General features: G+C 39.2%; 1 protein-coding gene across 1 annotated transcript in view; it reads right to left on the bottom strand.

Annotated features, from left to right (window-relative positions):
• Positions 1-1,883: 1,883 nt before the first annotated feature.
• Positions 1,884-24,108, bottom strand: part of efnb3a (ephrin-B3a) — a 30,754-nt gene continuing 8,529 nt past the window's right edge. Inside the window, exons 2-5 of the mRNA XM_079449176.1 lie at positions 22,876-23,171; positions 5,724-5,816; positions 5,549-5,611; positions 1,884-4,921 (exon numbers count right to left, since the gene is read on the bottom strand). Of these exons, the coding sequence (XP_079305302.1) occupies positions 4,491-4,921; positions 5,549-5,611; positions 5,724-5,816; positions 22,876-23,171 (883 nt within the window). The 3' untranslated portion in view covers positions 1,884-4,490. The remainder of the gene's footprint in view (positions 4,922-5,548; positions 5,612-5,723; positions 5,817-22,875; positions 23,172-24,108) is intronic.

Below are 24,108 nucleotides of genomic sequence, written 5' to 3'. Positions count from 1 at the left end.
ACTAGTAGGCCTTTGTAACATTTCAAGTCAGTACGGGTCAAGAACAAGGGCTGTATATAACACACACAAGCTAAAAGATCCAATGCTAACCTCTAACCTTCCTCCAACCATTGGCCGGCTCTTTGCACACACACAAATACAAGCAGTCGAAGAAAATAAACAGACACACTTTTACTGTCTATGAGGACCAGACGGACCCTCTGCCCTCGGGCGGCCATTAGGAGAGTAAAGGTGAGTTTAAGAGAAAGTAGAGAATCATACAGTATGCTGAAAGGAACTGTCAATCTTACACACAGCCTCAATGTAAATATAGTGTCATATTGTGGGAATATCACTTTAATACCTTTGAGTTGTTTCTGAAGCTCTGTCTACGAGACTCTGGAATAAATATTTAAACCAAAGTAATCCGTTGTGTGAATAAAAACGATTATTAATGCGATAATAGAGAACGTGAGGCTGACGTCACGCCGTCTGTTGCAGTGACTCCGCCATCTTGGGAGGATCATGCTCAACTGCTGTTATTGCTTTGATATGTACCGTTACTAGTTTTGTTTGATATATGAAGAAATCGAAGGTTAAAGAACCGTGGGCTCTTCCTGAACGACTCTGCGTAATCCTATTGCAGTTTTTAACATAGCAAGACCGACCTGCCATAGTTATATTTCTTAATCAAACAAGAAAAACAAAACACTGCATTGAACGCAATAGCAGCGATCCTGCCAAGATGGCGCAACATTTAACATGGCGTGACGTAGCTTCAAATTCTATACGGCATTCGTGAGAAAGACTCGCTTTTGATGTGCATGCGTTTGCGTGCTCTCGCGCCTTGTCTCTGACAGACTGTCAATGTCCCGCCGGTGTAGATATTATTGGACTGAAAAACAACACTATCGTATGCTGCCTTGGGACGTGTCCTTCGCGCAGTCTGTTTTGCATTTCTAGAACAAACACATATTTTCGTTCATACAGGACTGCTGCCGGTGCTTACAACTGTACCGTGAAGGGTCACGCCGGGCTTTTGTAGAGAGGGGATTTTACGGCATCTGTCAAAATGCCCTTTTGATTTAGTGTTCGGACTTGAAGAGGGCAACGTATCAAACACTGATATAGAGATAAACTTAACAGGGAAGATAGAAATGGGGAAACAGACAGGGATGGAGAGGGAGTAATCGTGCCATTAAAATGCCAGTGATGTCATCAAGCACTTATGAACCGCCAGCGGACCGTGTAAAGACAGTCTACGGACAAAGAGTGGAGGAATGTGTGGGGAATGAAAAAAAACTGTATTATAAACTTACCGTAGTGGCAGTCCGTATAAACTCATGCGCTACTGTATTGTATAGCTTTGTATAGACTTGGCAACAACATAAAAAACGGTGGTCAACTTCCCGAAGACCTCTGCGAAGAATCAATAACTGTTGAATGTCATTGAATTCAATTAATATATAATAAAATATTCATACAAATTAAATATAAAATCAATTGTTATAACTGAACACGGACCGGAAGTTTACCTAGGTGCATGTGCGTCCAACGAATGCCTGAGGGTTATTCCACAAGGCACCCAGATCAGTAAACTGGCAGATTACGTGAAGATCAATTATAAATATTTAATTTATCATTTGAAATGTCTTTTTTTAATCGCTGTATTTAAAAATGTTTTATTTGCTCCAATAGGCTATCGTATGAATTAGTGCATGGCTGTTTTTAGGAATTTTAGAGTATCGGAAACTTGGTAACTCTTGAAACCAGATTTGAAGTGTCCTGCATATGTAGGTAGCAAAAAGGTTTGCGAACCGGACTGAATAAATGGACAGAATCACAGATGTGAATGATAGCAACGATAAACCAGCACGGAGGCAGAATTATTGGCAACAACTCTTCAGGTTTTATCAGTGCTTTTTACTGCATGGAATGTAATCTTTATTTTATGAAGTGTCTGAGTTGTAGAGAGAAAGAGAGAACCAAAGAGAGAGAGATAGAGAGGGATGGTAAAGAAACAGGAGCACCACACAATATTGCTTTTTCAATGTCTTGAACATTGTCAGAACAGTTTTTTAACATTTATTTAACATTGCTTCAGTATTTTTATTCACATCTCAATGTCAGTATTCTTTCGAGTCCCAAGTCAGTCCAACTGCATTTTTTTGGTGGTAAGTTTGGTCCAACATTTGCTGAAATGTTTGTAGAAATACTGTTGAGAGATAGTAAGAAATGCAACAGTCTATATCACATTTAAGTTTCAATGCATCTCAAATCATGATATTAAATTAGCTGACAAATCTTTTTCAACATAACCACAAACTAACACCCAGTAATAAATGACTAAATAAAAAATGTGGCAAAAATAAAATGCTGAAACAGCATTAAGGTCAATATGTGGTCACAATTGGAATTTTTAGCCGTAGGTATTGAAATGCTTTTGGTGGCTTAGGTCAACACTAATCATACCAGATGGCTTCTCTTTGCTCAAAGCTCCACAGGACAAAGGGAAAAATTCCTGCCTAACCCCATGCCCTGCCTAGCTGTGGAAGTGCTTTACGTCTCAGGATTTGGGCGTCAATTAAATAATGCTGGTGTGAAGAAGAAATTATACCTTAATAAAACAGGCTTGGCATGATCTCTTCTTGACCGCAGAAAAACCTGCAGGCATGCAAGAGGGCAGGAGTTTGAAATATTGTGGCCCCCCATTTTGCAGCGGTTGTTCCACTCTACATTGCAATAACATTTTTTCTTTTACTTTACTGAATCTATAAACAAATCAACACTGTTAAATATAACAATATGTGAAAAAGAAGGAAAGGAAAACAAAAGAATGTACCTTGGAAATAGACCATTTCTATATGCGGTAACAAAAGACAAGCAAAATCCCTAAATCTGGATCGGTAATGATTTCATGTCTTGTCAAGTGAAATAACACAGGTGAACCGTGGACCAGATGCCTCATGCTGACACAAGGCGATAATTCCAGAGATGGTTCAGAGACATCACCCACAATGTGATAATAAGAGGCAAGGTGATACTGTAACCTAGCAACGGATAGTTGTATCACCGATGGCCAGTTTTTCATTGGGGTACATTAAGACCCACAGTGGCAGTGTTATTCAACTGTCTTTGGCCTTAACAATCACATCAGGAATGCATACAAACTCCATCTTTTAGGGTTATACAAGAAAACACAAACTGTTGTAATGTGGATCTGTGTTAAGTGTGTACAAGATGGGCCACGTGTCGACGGTAAGCAAGCAGTTCATCATAGTGTACAGATTCTTCCAAAGCTTCTTCCAAAGAGAGTGAAAAGCCCTCAAATCATCATGCGCAAATAGCTCCTGTGCAGTCTGTCTGTGATCTAACGTCGACCTCCGACCTCTCGGAAATCTCAGAAGAGTCTCCAACTCAAACCATAAGTCATCAGTCTTTACCTCCTCCACATGCGCTTCCTGCTCCTCACATAATGATGTTTAAGAAACGTCAAAAACAAACAACTGGGTGCTGAGGAGTTATGAGCGAAAGCTAATGAAGTGGAAAAGACAGTGTCTTTGATGCACAATAAATAAATATGAGCACTGGGTTCAAAGAATCAGAAAGACAAACATCCACAATCCGATGAAAAAGAAAACAGAATACAAGGAGGGAATTCACCAAGAATGAATCGAGCTTGATATTTATAGTGCTTTTTATTTGCACCGCGCACCCGCTTCACTGAAAGTATTTTAGTATGAATCAGGTAATGAATAAAACTTGTACCTAATGCAACTATCATGGGGCAATTCCTCATTGTGCCTCTGAAGATTGTGAAGGATGCAACAGATCTGGCATGTTTCGTGGGGCTGCAGCATCGCTCCACTACTTCTTTAAAGGCGTTAAGTGCACAACATTAAATGCACCAGGCAACAGTGCATGTTTTTTTGATGTGGCGTAGTCTATAGAAATGCTAATTTACATAAAAAAGAAGTGTGTTCGTGCTGAAAATAGCAATATTTACCCAATTGAAATACAGTTTAGCGCTATTTCAGCTCATAATACTCATATATTTCAAACTAAAGTTGCGCAACTGTTAAGTGAAATCGCCCCACTGTGTCTAGTATTCAGAATGAAGCACTTTTATTAATTATACTCATTTATTTTTTTCGCAAAAGAAACATCAAAGTCTCACTCTCTACTGTTTGGTTTTGAGGATAAGCACATGAATCTGTTCCAATCAATCACAAGGCTAAATAACGCACCTGAGCACACGTGAAGCTCGAATCCACCTGGCTCTGATGTCACACACATGTAAATAAATGCAAACACCCCTTCAACAACATTTATCTTAGATCTGTACCTTTCTTCCAGTCTATACGACAGTCGACAGGTTCATCTTGTAAAGGAGTGCGATAAGATCTAGGCTCTTACATATAGAGTCACTTGAACACATTTGCACACGTGTGTGTATGTGTGGGGACTTAAACAACATCGTCAGAACGGTTTATCTGTGTCTTCGGCTGTCCTCATACTTTATAGTAGATATTGGCAGGACTCTGTGGGGGCATCTCCTGTACGATGTAGACGGGGTGTCCGTAATCGCCGCTGACTTTTTCGTAGTGTGGGCAGTAAGCTGAGTCCGAGGTGCGCAGGGGGATGATGATATCACTAGGCTCGGAGCCATTATTGTTGCCCCCGCCAGACCCTGTACCCGCCACGCAGGAGTTTCCCCGCTTTGGTGTAAGAGAAGAAAGCGAAAGGGCAGGGTGGTGAGTCTCTGAGTGCTTGGCTTTCCGACGGCGGTAACACACTATGCCGATGACTACAGCGATCAGAAGGAGCAAGGCTCCCACGGCACCGCCGGAGATCAGGGCGATGTTAGAGACAGACACGGCGCCGCTGTCTTCTCTCTCACCAGCCTCACCTCCCTCACTCCCTTTAGAGCCACTCTCCAGATCTGCAGGAGAACAGAGGAAATAAATCGATGCAGGTCTTCTGAAGCTTGCTTCCTTTAAGACTTTATTTTATGAGTAAACCAACAACAAGAGTAAATATCTGCTTCTAATCCATAACTAGCTTTGATTTCAGCCATTTCGAAACCGCTTCATGTTTGGGCTTCGATACGGTTTGGATCCTAAAATATTTACCTTTTGGGATCAGCTAAGCCAGTACAGCCTAAATCACAAATAATTTAATTCAAAGAACGTGTCTGTGAGGTTTTATTTATTAAACTATGAGGGAACTTTAATCCTGAAAAGAAATCTGATTATGATATCAAGGTTAATACAGAAAGGCAGTACAGATCCTATTGGGGTTTACTGGTGTAATTTTGAACCGTGAGCTGACAAAACCTTTGGTTGTGTCGTTTCATGTTTTACACTTCATTATTTTCCATTTACTTAATTCAAGATAGTCAGGATTTAAAATATCACACTGTCCGTCCTTAAACCTTTAACATTCTTATTTAAAGATTGAAACAATGTCGAGAAATATACACCCAATAGTTGAAAACACCCTACAAGAAATGCTTAGTGAAAATCCCCTATAAATACTTGTCAGCCGTGTCCCAAATTCCGTTTGTTACCTGGGCTTTTGCTGTTGGGTCGGCCTGGATCAGGTTTGGGCTTTTGGGGAAGACCATACGCAGCTATGGGAAGAAACCGACATGTGTTACATGGTGGAAAACCCCCAGCTTGTTTCAATGTTTAATGACTTCTACAATAAACAGAAGAATGAGTGATGATGATAATGGTTCTTACTCTGTCCCACTTTGAGAACCAGCTTCATTCCTCGTGTCACGCACACGCCTCCTCTCATGCTGTCAATGCCCTCTTTGGTGCCGTCAGAGGTAGCTACAGGAAAAAGCAGAACAACATTAACTTCAGAAAGCCACTGCTGAGACCATTTGAATTCGTTTCATGATGTTTCACTGGAACCCTGTGAGTTTTAGCAATATAAATGTGAGCTTATGATGCTCCATCATTTGAAGCACTGTACAACCATCAAACCACCAAGTGAGTGTGTGCGTTTATGTGTGTGACTGACAGTCTATAGTTCATGTGTGTATAAGTTAAGAGATGCTTAACAATACTGCGGCTGAGATATTACAAGCAACTTGTGACTTTACAGTGCAAAAGACATACTGTATCCATTCACTGATCATAATAATTCATGTAGTTTCTGCACAATTACATGTTATTGATTCTTAGTTTTCTTATTTTTTCTATATCTGTAATTCAATTTATAGTCACTTATAATTATGGACGCATGATACATTTTCTGCAAAATCTTTCACGGTTTCCCTCCGTCTCTCCTGTGTTTCCCCATGGACTTCATTACCCACGCTCATCCACGCTCCCCCACCTGTTTCGTGTCTGTAATCCCCACACCTGCCCGTCATCAGCCTCATCACCCATGGACTATGTATACTCAATCTGTTCCCTTGTTCATTGTCTGGTATTGTTTATGTTATCGTGTTTTTCTGTTCTTGTCTCCCCGTGGAGCTAATAAAAGATACCCTTTGGATTATAAGCCAATGTCGTGCGCGTCTCTAAACACGCTACATGTACAATATCGGTATCGGCCAATACAGTTAGCAATAAAAATGGCCATTTGTCGACCTATACCGATATGGCCGATCATTTATTGTGCATCCAGAATCCCTAGTCCATATATTACAGCCAATAAATCATAAATAATTTCCTCTGGTTAAACTTCTTTAGCTGCACGCTGCTCACAGTTAAAATCTGTCGTGATCATTCACTTATTGGCAGAACATGGTTGATGTAGGTACAGTATGTAGATGCAGTATTTATGAATGTGTAAATTACAGGAACAAAAGACTATTGTTTGAATAAGACTGCAGTCTGAATGCGTTCTGTCTTGAGACCTGTTAGACATGTGTCATTTTTCTGGGTTGCTCTGGAAGAACATCTATAAATTGTTTATTAAATAAAACGTATTTCAGAAAAGTTTGAAGGTTAAAGACTTGTTAACTAGTCTAAAGTAGGCTTAGTACATGATTTTCAGGGGGAAAAGAGAACTAATGGTTACCTTGTTTTTTGCGGTGAATGTTGTAAAATAAAAGCAGTTGTCCACTTTTTGCCTTTTGTTTTAGTCTTAGGGAATATTATATTACTATTTAGATACTGTATTCATATTGTATATGAATAAGATTTAGAAAGTGAAGGAATATTTATTTAATCTTTAGAATCGGCATCGACAGATATAACTCTGAAAAATCGGCTGTCGGTATTGGTGGGGAAATCAATCGGTTCATCTCTATTCAGAAATAATCTAAAATATGTATGTTGGCTATACAATTTCAGTTTTTCAAAATATATTTGATTAACTTAAACCATATCCCATAACACATTATTTAGGCAGTTATTGTAAGCTTCTTCAATATTGTGCAAATGTAACGGAAAATGTTGTTACAGCTCATGCCACTGGAAAAGTAAGCCACTTAAAATGTAGAGAAAGTCATCCATAATTTGTACATTTTGCACGTGTTTTTGGGTAACTTTCTGGGTAACTCTAAGTAACCTACACACTCTTATTGGTAAACTAATGGACAGCAAAATGCTCTTTATAACCTCATTTCTCACATTGTCCCGCTGAGATTAAACACACTTGCCCTGCAGCTTTTCAATATAACCAAAACAACAAATTCAAACTCCATCAAGGTCCATCTTCTCTCTTACGAATGACAAGATAAGGGAACACGGGGAATCTACCTTCCTCTTCTTCTGTTTTAAACAGTATTACGTTTATATTTCACATTAGTTAAATTATATGAATTTGTTTTTAAATAATGTATGGAAAAATTGAGGACAAATTGTTTGTTGGAGGGGTATTTCCTGAGCGCCTGGTAGGTCTCTTCAGAATTGCTTTTTCCTATTTAGACCTTCCTTGTCTTTTGGGCTGCTTTGTATATAGAAAACTGTCTCTCAGTAATAACATAAGCTCGACCGCAACTATGATGCCTTTTAACAATGTATACAATCATCCCTCAACACACACACAGACACAAACACAGGCTCTGAATCACACAGTCCCTGCATCCTCCAGCCTTCACATTACTAAATATTTCATTGCCGAGGCGCCTCGCCACTTTAAAACTCAGTGCTTTATCCATGTAATTCAGAACAACTCTTCATGCCAGTACTGAATACTGCATTCAAACACTGTTCAAGCTCCCTCCCTATGGTGCAGAGAGTCGCGTCTTCAAACTTATTTTCTTTTCCAAAAATAAAACATGTTCGAGAGGGCGATATTGAATTCTTCATAGCAGAAACGCTCTGCATTCGATCCATTCAACATTTTATTGAACCCTCTGAATGACAAGCTGTAGCTTATCTCCAGTGCTGGGAAACCGTGGCGCTCCGATACAAAGATGTTTCCCATCTCCCAATATCTCTCTATTATGATGTTCTTAAACCACAGACGTTCGAGGAGCTCATGACAGATCAGGTTCTATTGACTAGGTGCACCAGTAAAGGACCAAAAACTTGAGCATGAGGTGGGTTTCAGATTTGCCTGATGGTTAATGAATTCAAAGTTGAAGTTTAAAACACTTTTGTACACAATTTTTCACCGATTTTTGAGGACTCCCTATTGGCACTTTTTTTTAAAGTAATTTTGAGGAATATCCAGGTTCAATACTGTTGATATTGAACTCGGTTTCTCCACAGAAAACATCAGTTTGCAATACAAATAATACTATATTTGGCTTCATCCGATAAACTGGCTCTATCTTTAAAATCAGTTTGGATGTTATTCTGTAATGTTATTCTGGTGTCTTAATCGATAGATTCAAGTGCATTGCTTTAAACACATTTTGGGCTTATTTTTATAAAAATAGTCAATTATTTATTTTCTGCGAGCATGTTGATATTAATAGCATGAACCTTTAATGTCAATATAGCTTGTATTATACCCCGAGCAAAAAGTACATTAAAATTCATGAATTTAGAAACCTCATCACCTCTCGCTGCCTAAACAAGGGTCAAAAACATTAAACATTGACGTGTCAAAATCAAGACCAATGAACTCTTCTCCTCCAATATGCCAAAATAAACTCCTGGATTTTATCCAAATAGTATCTTAACTATACAGACAAATATTATATTCGCCCAAACCCGACTTAAATATGGAATATCTTTAGGGAAAACACAGCACATAAAAGATTCACCCCCTCACACACAAATACACACACACAAACATGCACAGGCACACATTCACGGATTGAATCCAAAAACATGACCTTTTTCAGTGCTCACGGCAGTCATTAGTCAACACACTGGAGGTGTAGAAAAAATGATTCATCACCTAATGGCTCTCATTGTGTTCTGCACCTCCCTGAAGGAGAGATGTTTAGAAGCGAAAGTGTAAAAGCCAAGCTTGATCAGCACATGGAAAAATAAGCAGAGACCTGGAAAACTTAGGGTTGCCGAACATTCAGCATTAGAAACCACCAGAGAAGATTTGTCGCTTCTTGATATTGATTCAGATACAACATACTATACCAAATACTAAGCATTGCCTCAGTTCAAAAGTTGAATATTAATAAAGTGAAATGCATTCAAATTGAAAATTGGAAATTGGCTAAACATTTTAGAATAAAAAAGTGAACTTTTCAAACAAAATGTTAATAAGAAAATATTATGACAAAAGGTCAGATTTTCAGTTTGCACTTAAGTACACAAAAGGCTCTTTGGAACAGTTTCAGATCATGTTGAGACACATCATCAGCTTATGTTTCTGCACAGACTTGCCAACTTAAGTGCATGCTTTTATTATCAACAAAAAATAATACAATGCATGCTCATTTCTTGACTTTTGACCTAAAATTGCAATAGCCCTAGTAAAAAATATATATATATATTGAAGCTTTTTGAGTTGTCTCAGACATTTGGACATTCGGATTAAATGTATTCAAGTAAGCTCCCTTGTAATTTGTAGTATTTGAAGGGAGTATCAAGAAAGAATATTGAAATTGAAAAAAAGAAACTTCTAAAAAAATCTGGTATCCTTTTAGCATTGACATATTATTAACATGATGGTAGTTTTGCATTGGAAATAAAAGTAAAAATCTCAACTTCTGAGAAAGGCTGGCATAAATTTTTCATTTTAGTATTGACTTGTAAATGCTTGTAGTTAAAAGGCAGCGACTGAGCAAAAAAGGGAAGAGGTTTGAAAGAGTGTGAGGGTGGAAAAAAAAGAAAAATCTTTTAGCGTTCTAAAGATGGTCGTGGAAGACAAGAGATCATACTTTTACAAAGCAGATGAAAAACAGATACGACACACGTTGGACTTCAGACTTTATAGTCTACGCATTCACCCGAGCAGTCTGAAATCACAGACAAAACTCCGTCTGAAACAAAGAGAGACAATGAGACACGGTCGAGTGCAGTAATTGAGATGATGATCTGTGGCGATGGAAGGAAAGACATGTCAAACAACGAAAAGAGAAAAAGCGGCACAAGCTCAGACAGTAAAGAAACTGTATACGGGACACTCAGAAATGACCCACAAACTCCACCTCCATCCTTAAACTTCAGCTGCCCCAGCATGCCCCGACAAGAGAGCCCACTCCGAGTAAAGGAGATTGACCTGTGCTGCCCAGCGACGGGAGCAACAACGGCCCGAAAAAATGGTTTTAACCCCTGACAAATAAGGCCGGTGGCCAAGTCAACCTTTCCAGCCCACAAGGAATTAGCACAATCTGTTTGGGCTGCACAAACCTAGAGTAATTTTCTTGAGTAAGCTCAAGTTCCTGCTGGCAAGAGGGCCTCAATGACCTCATTACCCGGCAGCTGTGCCAGGGCAGGCCTAAAGGGGGCAGCACGCAATTTGAAACACACTGTGCGCGTATACGAGATTATCCAGAAATACATTCCTACATACAGAACGGTCCTTTGTCCGGAGAGGTGTTTCCAAAAAATAATGCCAGGGTGGGTTTTCCAAGGACAAAATGGTAAATGCATCTCAATGTACTTTGATAGTGCAAGAGTTCATGTTTTTGTAACATGAAATAAAAATTGTTTCACATCAATCATATCGGCTCAATGTCTTTGATGCTCTGAACTTGCTCTGAATCTCATGGGGTTCCCAAGAAGAAAAACCTACAGAATCAGCCAAATGAAATACAGAGACACACTAAAGATGTCACAATTTATGCTACATCACAAATTCTGGGACAGATTTATGTGTTGCAACAAGCGGAAAATATGATGTCCATCATGCAACTAAAAGTTTTCCGTTCTAACTCTGGCCGCAATGCATTTGGACAAAGTAACTGTGCTGACCAATGAGAATGTCATACTGGCAGGTCCAGTTGTGCTTTCAAAAATCCAATTAGCTATATTCCCGTTTGATTTCAAACTGATTCGGCGGTTTTAAGAACGACTTCTATCCACCAAACGCTCCATAAGAGCTTTCTCTGCCCTGAAGCTGGAAATCGGGGTATACACACTTTCCCAAAGCTAAAACCCCGGTTATGCCGGCTAGCATCATTTTCCTGCTGATAGAAGTTGGGAGTTAAAATGAACACATTGGATTGTGGGAATGCAATGCACGAGTTAGGATTTTCTGTTGCTGTGAACTGAAACATAGCTTTGTCATCCGTGGACTTAAGTAGATTGTGATTAAACAAGTCTCGTTCATCTGCTTCTAAGCATGTTAAGTGAGCGTGTTTGTGTGTGTGAGGAACAGGTGGTTCCACTGCTTCACTGAACCGTGCAATGATTGGATGGACGGCTTAAGCGAGCTCTTTGCTGATTGGTTACAGCCTGACTTTGTTATGATGTCACTCAATGGCTGTTGCTGCCTTTTGAGTCCTCCTGAGATTCGAACGTTCAAGCTTGGAAGTAATATTTTTGGCGTGCTACGTTTGGAAGTAATTGTACAGTCCATATTCACAATTAAAAGTTCCACAAAATCACAGCGATGTGCCACAAAGTTGTAGTCATGCGGGTCTTAACGTCCAGTACCAATTTTCATCTGCCATGATTTTTTAATTAACGCACCCCAACTCCCCAAGTCCGGGCTCAGAGAAAATCCCAGGCATCCAACTGGCAATAACAATTGTTCATAGCCTAAATACAACCATTCCAAAATGGCTCGAATGCAGCATGTGCCGGCTTGACGCGCATTGAGTGACAACGAAGCCCGTCCCTATGGTAACGGCTAAAGTCCTAAGGCTGTAATCTTAAATGTCATCTTTGGTGAGCAATTGACAGGTATTAAGAGCTAATCCTGTCTGACATCCCCTCCACACACACACGCGCGCACACACACTCACACACCGGGTTCTTGCTTTAATGATTGACCCATTCAATAGATCAGCGCACAAACAGCCAGACGGAACTCCTGCTGTGCACAGAACCACTAAACGGTGACATGGACATAATTCAGACCCGTCTAAGATCACAACAACAAAATACCAAACTATCACTTTAACAAGGTCATAAATTCACAGCCAAAGCACTAAATTTCCCCACAACTAATGAAACAAGACATAACTCCTAGTTAACCAAGCTGTCCGGGCCTGCTGCTCCCTGCAGCTCAGACAAAAGAAAGAGAGAAGGAGAATGGCAGGTCTGTTAATGGCCGAAGTTCTATAGAAGTCTTCTAACCAGGGTTGAATAATTACAGAAACTAGTCAGATATTCCAGAATCGCAGTGTTTTCAGGGATACTTTTAATAGATACTTTTCATGAGGGTAACATTAAGAATTAATGATCTAAAATAGGCTTGTGTAATAGAGGGAGATGGAACAAGAAGGAAGGAGATGAGATGAATATAGAGCAGAATGAGGGATGATGGACGGGGGTAAGAGTGGTATGAGGCCGTAGTCTAAATGAATAGAAGCTTTATATGAAGAAAAATGAGACGGCGTGAATAACAGTTGGGTGAAAGTCTACAGACTTCATTTGATTCTAAAATCAATCAAATTGTAACAAAAAAAGGAAAGAAATCGCTGAATTATGACGTGAGAAAAATGTCTTGTCATTGCGGAAAAATGCATGTCACGTAGGCATAGGGCGAATTCCCGTTTCAAGGTATATCGAGCTTTGAAAGAGTCAAGGTTTCAAATCCACAAAGATTTTCTGTAATACCGTTTCTAAGGTATGAGCTGTGTTTACAAAAAAATTATTAAGTCATGTAATGCGATGTTCGATGTATAATATATACTAATATATGGGCTATGACAAAGATACATTTTTTGAAAGAGTATTATACTTTTAAGGCTTTATTTTTACCTGACATATATGTTCTATGAATGTTGGTTTAAACTTTCTTCATTTGTTTCCAGTTGAAAAGTTGTTTATTGTATACGCAGACATTTGAAAATAACACATTTTATTGTTGTAATGGCAATACCATGAAACCGTGACACTTTTGCCGAAGGTTATCATACCGTCATAATCTCATAGCAGCCCATGACTAATGTCACGAAAATAAATATTCAAGAAAAATAGCACGCAAGTAACAAAATTAATTTACTTAACTGCAATCGGCATTAATCCTAAAAAAGAAATACCAAAGAATAAAACAACAAAAACAAATCATATCATGATGTAAAGCACATAATTAAAATAAAACCAGATATTTTTGGTCAAATTACTGTAACGTAAAGAGAATTGGGCAGATGGGTTTGAGATGGCAAATTGTCTACACTCACAATTACGAGGTGGCAAATTCATATAAATTGTACAAAATTGTAATGTAACTCAAAAAATCTTTATTAAAGCCCCTCCCTTGACTCCACCCCTAAACCTAACGTCACTAGCGACAATAGTTGTGAATTTCTGTGAGATTGTGATGAATTGTCATAACCAATGTCACAATGCAACAAAAATGCGGTCCTACAATTAGGCTTCGTATGATTGTATATAATTCCTATATAATATCCTTTAAGGTGAATAATGACCCAATCGTGTTTTTAAAAGGTTTCATAGGATTCAACTGGGAAGAAGTGAGTGAAGAGAGGATTCCAGAAAAAATATGAGAAATCGAGTCATACAGTGTGTGCCAGGCAGAAAGAACAATCCGAGTTAAACGGGAGCGAGATGCTAAAGGTTTTCTAGGTCATGTTTGTGCCAGTAATGTTTGGTAGAGATGGAGATGAGGAGGAGGAGAGGAAGGCAGAAAACAGACCGTCGCACTTTTAACAGCTTTTGAAGAGGAAACACACCTGTCAAACAGATCAAAACAGCACGAACGCACACACAACACCTGCCTTAAACAAACGCAACGATGTTTTACGTGCACGCAAATACACACTTCAAGTACATCAGCACAGGAACGAAAACACACAGGTGGGAGTAAACGGAAAATGAATTGCGCCCACCATTTACCGCATTTATTCACACATGTACTGCATTGTTTGCACCGAAACAAATAATGATGACTTGATTTAATCCAGAGCGGTGCAATTTTGGTGCATTTAACACCACTTAAACTGGGTTGTGGGTGCTTTGCGCACAGGGCGTTTTTTTGTGATAAAACACCACACGCAAAAGTGCCACAACCGTTTAGTCAATTCTCCCCACGGTGCATCCGAACTGCAAATTCAGCAGTATGAACTTTCTGTCCCTGTGTTGAAGGTGAGTATTTGATGCATGTTTGAAGAGGTGTGGAGAGGCATTAACAAAGCGAGAGCTTGTTACTGCGACGGATGCCTCCTCCCTCATCCAAATCCCAAAGCGGCCCCAACGCCAAACCCCCGCGCCACAAAGAGCCCAGATAAAGACACATTATCGAGAGGCAGCCTGCCGAAATAACGCACTCTGACATCTGAGTCAGCCCGCAGCCAGCAGCGTGGAGGTGGGGACGCTGGGGAACAGTTAAAGAGGAGAGAAAAAGAGAGAAACTCCATGAACTATTTGCTGATGAGATACCGTAGATGAGCATCTCGGCTCTCTATGGATCTGCCCGTCGAGCTTGATGCAGTCTAAAGTGCTATACATTAATGTCATAAAATATGCATATTTCAGAAAGAAACGGTCCTTAATCATCGCTAACTGTCAGCAAACATGGTTTTGAAAGCACATTCATTATTAATGAATGCATCATCCCTATTGGCAAAAACTTTCAAGGTTGATATTTTCTCTAGATCTGGTTGACGTGTGGAAATGATTTTGAACGAAATCAGATTCTGGTGATCATTTACTTCATTCCGGGGCACTCAGCTCAATTTTGGAGACTGAATTTAGCCCATGAGGAATACAACATGCTGTTTGGTTAAAGACAAACCCTGAGTGACAGACTGCCTCGTCCCCTGATCTCCTGAACTACAAAATGTAGTTTTGTGTATTTGTTTGTTTGTCATTCGTTTTGGATAATATACTATTGCCCCCAAATTTAAGAGATTCCTGCGGCAAGCTTCAGTTTTCCGTGCGCTGAATTGAGTTCTCCTGCAGTGTTTCTGTGCATTTTGACACAACCTATTCTTCACTCTCGTCCCTGCTGGTACAAAATGACCCACAGCATGTTGCTACACAACCCGACTTCACTGCAGGTATGGTGTTTTTAAGGTGTAGGCAGTGTGAGATCTGCACCACGGATCTCGTTTTGAATTCTGTACAAAAGCTCTACCTTGGTGCCAACGTTCTGCTTTCTGGCAAACTCGAGATGTGGTAAACTCTTTCTTTCTGAGTAATGGCTTCTTTTGTACCACCACCCCATATAGGCTGGTGTAATGCAGAGCTCTTGATATGGTTGACCTTATACTTTATTCTCAGCTACTGGACTCTGTGGCGTCTTCAAAGGGATTTTCGGCCTCTCATAATTCCTGTTCTTGTGCACACAGAGATTTTTGAAGTAAAACCTTTACTTGGCAGCATCTGGTTAGTGTGATGTTGCCTACACGGTTCACCTCTATACTCCAAGTCTTCCAAAGCCTTTCTCTAGCGTTGTTTGAAGAATCTAAAATGTATTGTTATATTTTATTCTCTAAAAATCAACCCAATCCCTGCAGCTTTTAAATCAAAATTTTCATATCGTCAATGTCTTTCAAAAACTTTGGATGTCCGAATTTAGTTTTTCAGGAACTGGAAAAAAACCCACTGTACTTTTTTAAACGCTATTTGAGATTTTAAGACTGTAAGCCGCTAGTAAATGATCATGACAAGATCTTTATGTGTGCGCATGATGCCAGATGTGTGCATGTTTGTGGTTTTATTTGTATACATGTACATTTGTGTGCATGCAATGACTTCACGAGCAGATGTGGATGCCAAGAGGTCATTGAATCGCTGTGTTACCTTCCATATCCCGTTAACCTGAGACCTACAGCGCGATCTATATCAGTGGAGTCACTTCATATCGTCACCGTCAAAAACATTGGATGTCCAAATTTGCTGTTTTTCAGGAACTGGAAAAAAAACACTGTACTTTTTTAAATGATTGTCAAAGTTGACCAACCCTTTTAAATACTTTGTATTGGTTATATATTTGCACAACCCAGGGACAAACATAAAGAATGTCTAATTATAATGATTTATATGGCACAGAAATCATGAAATACCTTCTGAACGACAGCAGTGATATTTAAATGTCATGTGACATACAAGAACCAAAGCTGTTCAATGACGTGTGATTATTGTCTTAAAGGCCCCCACTGTGGTCAATAATTGAATCCTTCAAAATTCATCTTTGACCACCAAAACTGTGCGACCTGATTCATTACAACATGTTTTTGTAAACGTTGGTAAACGGCAATTTCAGTAGAAAATACAGAGCAATGGTGTTGACTGATGAATATACAAATGGTTTGTCTTAAACGCCACATAAACATAAAAATGACAAAAAACTATTTTCACTACAGGGAGAGACTGTTAAAGATGGTCTGTTCTTAACACAAAGCTTTCACCGTGCTTCTGAAGACTTGTACTATAAGACTAAAAGTCACGTTTGAGTACTTTCCCAGTGTTTTAGTTCTTTTTGGAGCTTTACCTCAGACATGCTCACTATGGATTCTTGTTGTATACCAAAAAAAGATGTTTTAATATCCTTCAAAATGTCTCATTTTGTGTTACATTGAAAAATAAGGTAAAGGTTTTTAGTGTGAGGGTAAATGGTATTTCTGGCCGTAGTATTCCTTTAAGATTCAGAATTTTCATGAAGGCACTATTGAGGAGGACTCTCTCTCTCTTTCTCGTTTCCACTGAGGTAATTATCTTAATGGGTTGACTAATAGCACCTCTCCGAAGTGTGTCAATGGTCTGGGAGGGATGGAGAGAACAAGAGTGGAAATAGAATCTGACAACACACGCAGGGCCTTAACCCAACACAACAGAATTTACAACAAGAAACAGTTTGTGTAAGGTCGAAACGATAATGCAAACGCTAATTAAAACTTTAACCTTGATTGTGGTGATTGAAAAAATATCGCTCTGTAATCTGTCGCTCTAGGGAGTTTTCGCTGATGGAAAAAGTCAGAGAAATGTCAGTAACTCCCTTTGTTTAGACTTGAACCAAAACAGTCCCGAGTATGTCTGCCTTGTATTTGCATTTGGTTGTGATGGCTCAGTGCCATTAAAAATGAAAATTCATCATCATTTACTCACCCTCCTTCCAAACCTCTATGACTTTCTTTCGTCTGCAGAACACGTTAGAAGATAGAGGAACGCTTTGAATCGAACAACATTGGTACAAAACTAGGGAAGTACATTTTGGCCGATAACCGATGATTCTTTAACATTTAATGCCGATTACCGATAAATCGGCCGATATACAGTATATAGATATTAATATAACATTGCACTTGTATAGCAGTTGTCCATTAAGTGGAAAACTGCTTTTATATTAAAACATTCACTGCAGAAAGTACTCTTATTCCACCTGAAAATCATGTACCAAGCCTACTTTACACTAGTTAAAGATTATTTAACCATCAAGCTTTTCTCGTATATTTTTTATCCAACAAACAAATTATAGATGTTCCTCCCAAGCAACCCAGAAAAATGTTCTTAATAGCCACAAGTCTTACAGGTCTCAAGACAGAAATCATTCAGATTCAAACAATATGCTTCTGTTCCTATAATTTACACATTCATAAATACTGTATCTGCATACTGTACCTACATCAACAATGTTTTGCTAATATATCGGCTGATACCGATAACATTAAAATGACCATTTATCTACCGATATCGTGCATCCCACAAAACCACGAAGATATTTCTCAAAATATCTTATTTTGTGTTTAACAGAAGAAAGATTCACATACAGATTTTAAAAAGCATGCATGAGTGTGAAAAAAAAGATTAAATTTGTATTTTTGGGTGAACTATACCTTTAAAATGCTGAGAAACCAGATAACCACTTGTCCATCTGTCATACTTCACATAACAAATAAGTGCCTTGTACCCGATACTTCTACTTCCACTCCAGTCAGACTTTTAAAAAATGAGAGCAATGAAAATAAAATGACAAAGCCTTGGCTAGACAGTAAAAATGTGAATGTCTGTGGTGTTGTGTTCCATAACATTTCCATAATAACTCCTCAGAGCTTTCCTCAACATAAACATACATTTTCTCCGTAAGAGGCTTCGATTGTCTTTCCCGCACAGCGTTCTCATCATCCATCCATCCTTCTAGTCCTTCATCTGCTCTCTCCCTGTCTCCAGTGAACAGCTGTTGAGAATTCCCACAATCCCTCAAACGGTAATCTCCCTCCCTCTGCTCACATGTCCATCCATCAAAAGAGCCTTTCTCACCCCTGCTGCTGTGTTTCTGAGTGTGTGTGCGCGCTTATTTATGTCTGATGTCACTATGAGCATTATTGCTATTGGTGTGGAAAGTTTGTATTTAGATGAAATGTACACCTGATGAAACACGCTGGTAGTCAGTTGGGTATAAACCAATATCACATGTTTGTAAGAATTGTTTGTTTCAAATCTCAACAAAAAATATCAAGAATTTTAAAAATAATATCTGATTCAGATTCGGTTAAACTGTTATACACTATATTATGCCTAAACTTAAAAGCAATGGTATAGAAACTCTGTTACTCCAACTGCTGTAAGGCTTTTACATTTGTGAGATGTTAGAATGTATTTTTCTGTTTGTTTTTTTGTGTGTTTTTTGTTGAACTCTATGCTGCATCAAAAATGGCCCTTTGGGATTATAATAACCGTTGAACCTTGAAACTGTAAACAATTACGACAACACCATTGCAGAACACATACAACACATCCATACCTGCACATCCAAATAGCATGTATCGGTACTATACTGCTACTTGAGATTTTAATTGAAGACTGTAAGCCGCTAGTAAATGATCATGACAACATCTTTATGTGTGCACATGATGCCAGATGTGTGCATGTTTGTGGTTTTATATGTATACATGTGTATTTGTGTGCATGCAATGACTTCATGAGCAGATGTGGATGCCAAGAGGTTAATGAATCGCTGTGTTAAACCTTCCATATCCCATTAACCTGAGACCTACAGCGCGATCTATATCAGAGGAATACTGTATAAACACACACACAGACTGTTCGGATCAGGCCGACACATGCGGAAATCAGAATACAGCTGGAAACTTATGAGGACACATTCAGCAGGATAAACACTAACTCTAAGCCATGACACACACACACACGCGCACGCGCGCGCGCGTTTACACACCAAGCGTAGTGTGGCGAGGGACTCTGATTGCTGACCTAGTTTGGGAGGGACCTGTCACTACTCATAGCAATCACAGCGCAAACTCAACGGCTCAGCATGTCAACCGCACGCACGAACACACGCACATGCTCGCAAACATACACATGCATTTGTGCGCTGAACTTCGGAGCTAAGAGAGCAGCATGGGGTCTGCGTAAAATTCAATTATACCTGTTTTAATTTGCAGTTGGCTAGGAACGGAGCAGGGAGGTATGTTAAATGATACCACTGTGCTAAAAATACGTACATTTAATGGCATGCGATGGTGTGTGCAGAGGAGCTAAAAAATCTCTCTGCCGTTTCTGTACTTCGACTATGAGCCACCAAATTGATAAAAGTGTGCTGGAAGAAGAAGGCTCGGATTTAATAGCAAAAGTTGGCAAAACTTCTTCTGGTTTACCTAAATAAACAATTAAAAAGAGAAGTATGGTGACACTTTGCACTTATCAGTAAGGTTTCTGTTGTTAACATCATTCAACCACAACGTGAGCATGACAAAAAACTGCAATGAACATGAACTAACACACTCGAAAGAACAATGAACAGTTCGACCGCTTTTAATAATCTTATATTTATTTTAAAAGATTTAAAAATCTTTATATAAGTAAGGGATAATGTATGTACATTATTACAGTTATTACACGGCCACTTACCTCATGGGTAAATGATTGGACATGAAATATTGATTTGAATATTCGATAAGCTCATTTGTAACAAATGCAGATCTTCTGAGAGGAAACCACGTTTACTAATGGTTTTAAGAAAAGAGACAAAAGTCAAACAAGACAATTCGGTTTAATTATTTGTTTTATTAACACAGTTTTTTTATAATTAGGCATGTTTATATTTAATCTATGTGTAATATTTAACTGCACCAGTCAAGATGACTTGCAAGTACCTAAATTGTGTGCTATTAGTTTTGAGCAGTTGTTATTGGCGAATCAAATTTAATCTTATTGGTATTGTTACTCTAAGACGAATAAAGATACATCTTATTTATATTTTCAACTAAATACATAAAATCTCAAATAGATCAAATATTTTTTTAATAACTTTAAAATTAGAATGCAGTTTCTTAAAATATGATATGTATCCACTCGAGACGGCATGTACTCCACAATTTGTGCTAACCATGATGATTCATGTTGTCCCAGCATGCTTTGAAAAATGATCCAAAGAACATCTTGTGTGGTTTAAATAAAAGCGAAGAAATCTGATCTTTTGCACAAACACAGTCAATGTCACGGATTAATTTTATTATTATTTATTTATAACTAATTTGAAATGCTGCAGAATCCCAATATTTATGTTAAAAAATCCCGACATTTCTTAGGTTCAAATTGTTCAAAATGCTACACATTGTTTTTGTTTAAACCAGTCTTTGAATCCCAGAATTTTAAAGTGGTTTCGGGGTTTTGGATGCGTCTGTACATTTGTGCTTACACACAAAAACACGCACTGCACACACAGGGTACGGTGGGAATCGAGTTCATCTCTAATATTTCAGCTTAACCTTGATAAATAAACCAACAAGACCTCTTCAATAATTAACAAACCCTCACCACAAGTCTAATCCAGCGTGACAAACACACACAAGAAGAAGTGCTGAAAAAAGAACCGCTGAATAACTGTAGCCTGAGCAAACAAAGCCATACACATACGCTCTCGGTAATACACCTTAATCTTACACTTAACATTTAGAAATCCTTTTCTAACAATCTCAATGAGGCGAGCTTCCACACACACACTATTGCTGTGAATTATTGACGGTCTGAGTGTGTGTTTGACAGAACGTGATGGCAGAAAGGAGGTTTTTGAGGGGGATCCTGACACGGCTGGTTTTTTTATGCTTTTTAGGGTAAAGTGCTCCACAGGGAACTCGGTTAGCGCCCAGTGATCAAAGTTTTGACAAAAGAGCTCCGAGCGTTTGATACACTCTGATACACACTCAGCATCTAGAAGATCTCGGCTTCAAACAGTCGAGATCACAAGGGAAACAAGCACCAGCTAAAAGCGTCGGCCTCATCCCATCGCCCCCTCCACCGTGAAAACCTACAAAAATAAACTGTGCTTTCATCGTATGTTAAAACATGTGAAAGTTTACATTCGGCGTGACTCATATACATACATACGCACAGACGGCAAATATAGAAGGAAGTTCACACGACGCGCGCCTCGGGTGACGTTGCGTGCATGTTCGCTGTAGGCCGGGCTGTGGCGTCTAGCTCATCTTAAATGCCCTTGAGTCTTACGGGCCCATTAAAGCCAATTAAGATCTACATAATCATGAGTATGTGCAAAACCTCACAGCATCCGATGCTCTGTCTTTCTAGTTCTCATTATGGGCAAATTGTAGAAATTAACAACTACCAACACAGGTTAATTAAAAGTGATTTCCCCAGGGAGAAAACAGCAATGCACACATTGTCTTTTCTTTTATCGACGGATTCATCTTTTGGTGGAACGACTGTGAGGTAAATGTGACGGGACGGAGGCACTGCGGGCGACGTTTATTACCACACTTGGGTAATTAGTAAATATCCCTAAAACGTTTGTCCAATCCAATTATTTTAATTATTTAATTATTATTACTTATTTTTTAGGCCGCGACTGAATTAAGTGAGGAATAAGGTACAGTCATTTGGTTGTTGATGCAAAATAAACCTCGACAGGTTTTATTTTGCCATGATGACTGGCCATATGACTATATATATTATCTCGCTTACAGAGCTACTTACAAAAAATAAATAAGTTGAACATGAAATATTGATTTGCATTGTAATGTTTATTATGCGAGAAGAAAGACACCATGGAGTGCAATGAGAGACCTTGCGCAGTGCATAAAATTGGTCGCCGAGACAGGGACAGAGCTAAATAATGCAGTCATTATACAAAAACATTGACGACAGTCACAATCAAGTTTTCCAGAGAGATGTGTCCTTACTATCACAGCTAAGATAAGTGTTTATCTTTTTGATGTAAACTATATGGACAAAAGTACTGGTACACCCCCAAACCCATTAATGACTTGTAAACATGGGCACAGCCGTTTCGGCCCTTCCAAACGGTTATAACAAAGATAAAACAATTTTCTTTAATATGGTATTGCGTAGTATAACATTAATATTTGTTTTGACTAGAAGTGCTTTAATAGATAAACATGTTTAGTAGAAAGGGGTCATTTTGTCCATACAGTGGTATGTGCTTTTGTCCCACCAGTTCACTCACCTATGATGTAGTAGTCTCGTAAATTCTTGAATTCGTGACCCCACAGGTTGGGCGAAAACTCTTGGAACTTGATGGTAAATCTCATGTCGCTGTTGGGTTTGTCGCAGGTGAGCAACAGGTTGGGGGCTGCCATCACCTCGCACCTGTCGGCCTGCTCTCGAGAGGACACCAGGTACAGTTTATAATACTCGTACTCTGGGGCAGAGTTCGGACCCAAGGGACTCGTCGCCGGACATACCAGGTCCAATCGGTCCCCTATCTGAGGATAGAGTATATACCCCCTCTCATCTCCGAACCTGCAGAATCAGAGAGAGAAAAAGATGAAGAGTGAGAAAAAACGCGTAGTGATCATCTCCATGGAAACGAAGATTGACAGTCTGATATTTGCTTGTGTGTACGTGCGCGTGAAACCGCCAGCGCTATTTGATGCTGAAACTGCCCTTTTATTCATAGCGTTTTTTTGACGAAAAATGCAAACAGACATGCCCTTTGGTTCTGAAGAGGGCACGCGTGTGGCTGTGTGTGCCAATGCGTTGAAAAGGAGGACTGACGCGAAGCTGTGTGCGACAAGTATCAATCGCATTACAACCTTCATTTTGACAACAAAAGTTTGATTCCAACATAAACACAATTACTCCGGGTTTTATAGCACGGTCAGCCAAAAGCTGCAGCACTTAAACAGTCTCCAGGCTCCTGTACCTCCAGCATTGTCAAGGATAAAAAAACTTGTGGCATTTACCGGACTGACATTTTAACGTTATTCAGAGGCAGCCTTGTTCTGAAGTTGAAAATGTACCCCATAAATAAGCTTGCTGCAGATAAAGGCATTTCGTCGAGCTCTCTCTCGCTCCCCGCTAAGTGTCTAATGCTTAGAGAACAGCGTGACATTTCCATCAGGCTGAGACATGCAGCAAAAGTCCAATTAACCACACCGTAGTTTGTTAGACATCATTACAAAGATGGACGGACAGATGGATGTTCCTAGTCAGCTAGACAGTACAGTGAGTTAAGGACAGAAAAAAAACATGTGACAGAGAAAGCATCTGACCTGTGGAACAACACGCATGAACACACATACACACAAATGTGTGACGCGAAAATGCACAAAGACACAAGCGCGACTTGAGAAGCAATAAAAGTCAATGATATCTATTCGTTCTATGCAACATAAGTGATTACTCTTTCAAAAGAAAAATATGATTATATTTTAGCACTGTGGTAAGCTTTATGAGA

This window comes from Barbatula barbatula, assembly GCF_947034865.1.
Source record: "Barbatula barbatula genome assembly, chromosome: 24".
Lineage (NCBI taxonomy): Eukaryota > Metazoa > Chordata > Actinopteri > Cypriniformes > Nemacheilidae > Barbatula > Barbatula barbatula.
This window is presented reverse-complemented; position numbering and strand designations above follow the sequence as displayed.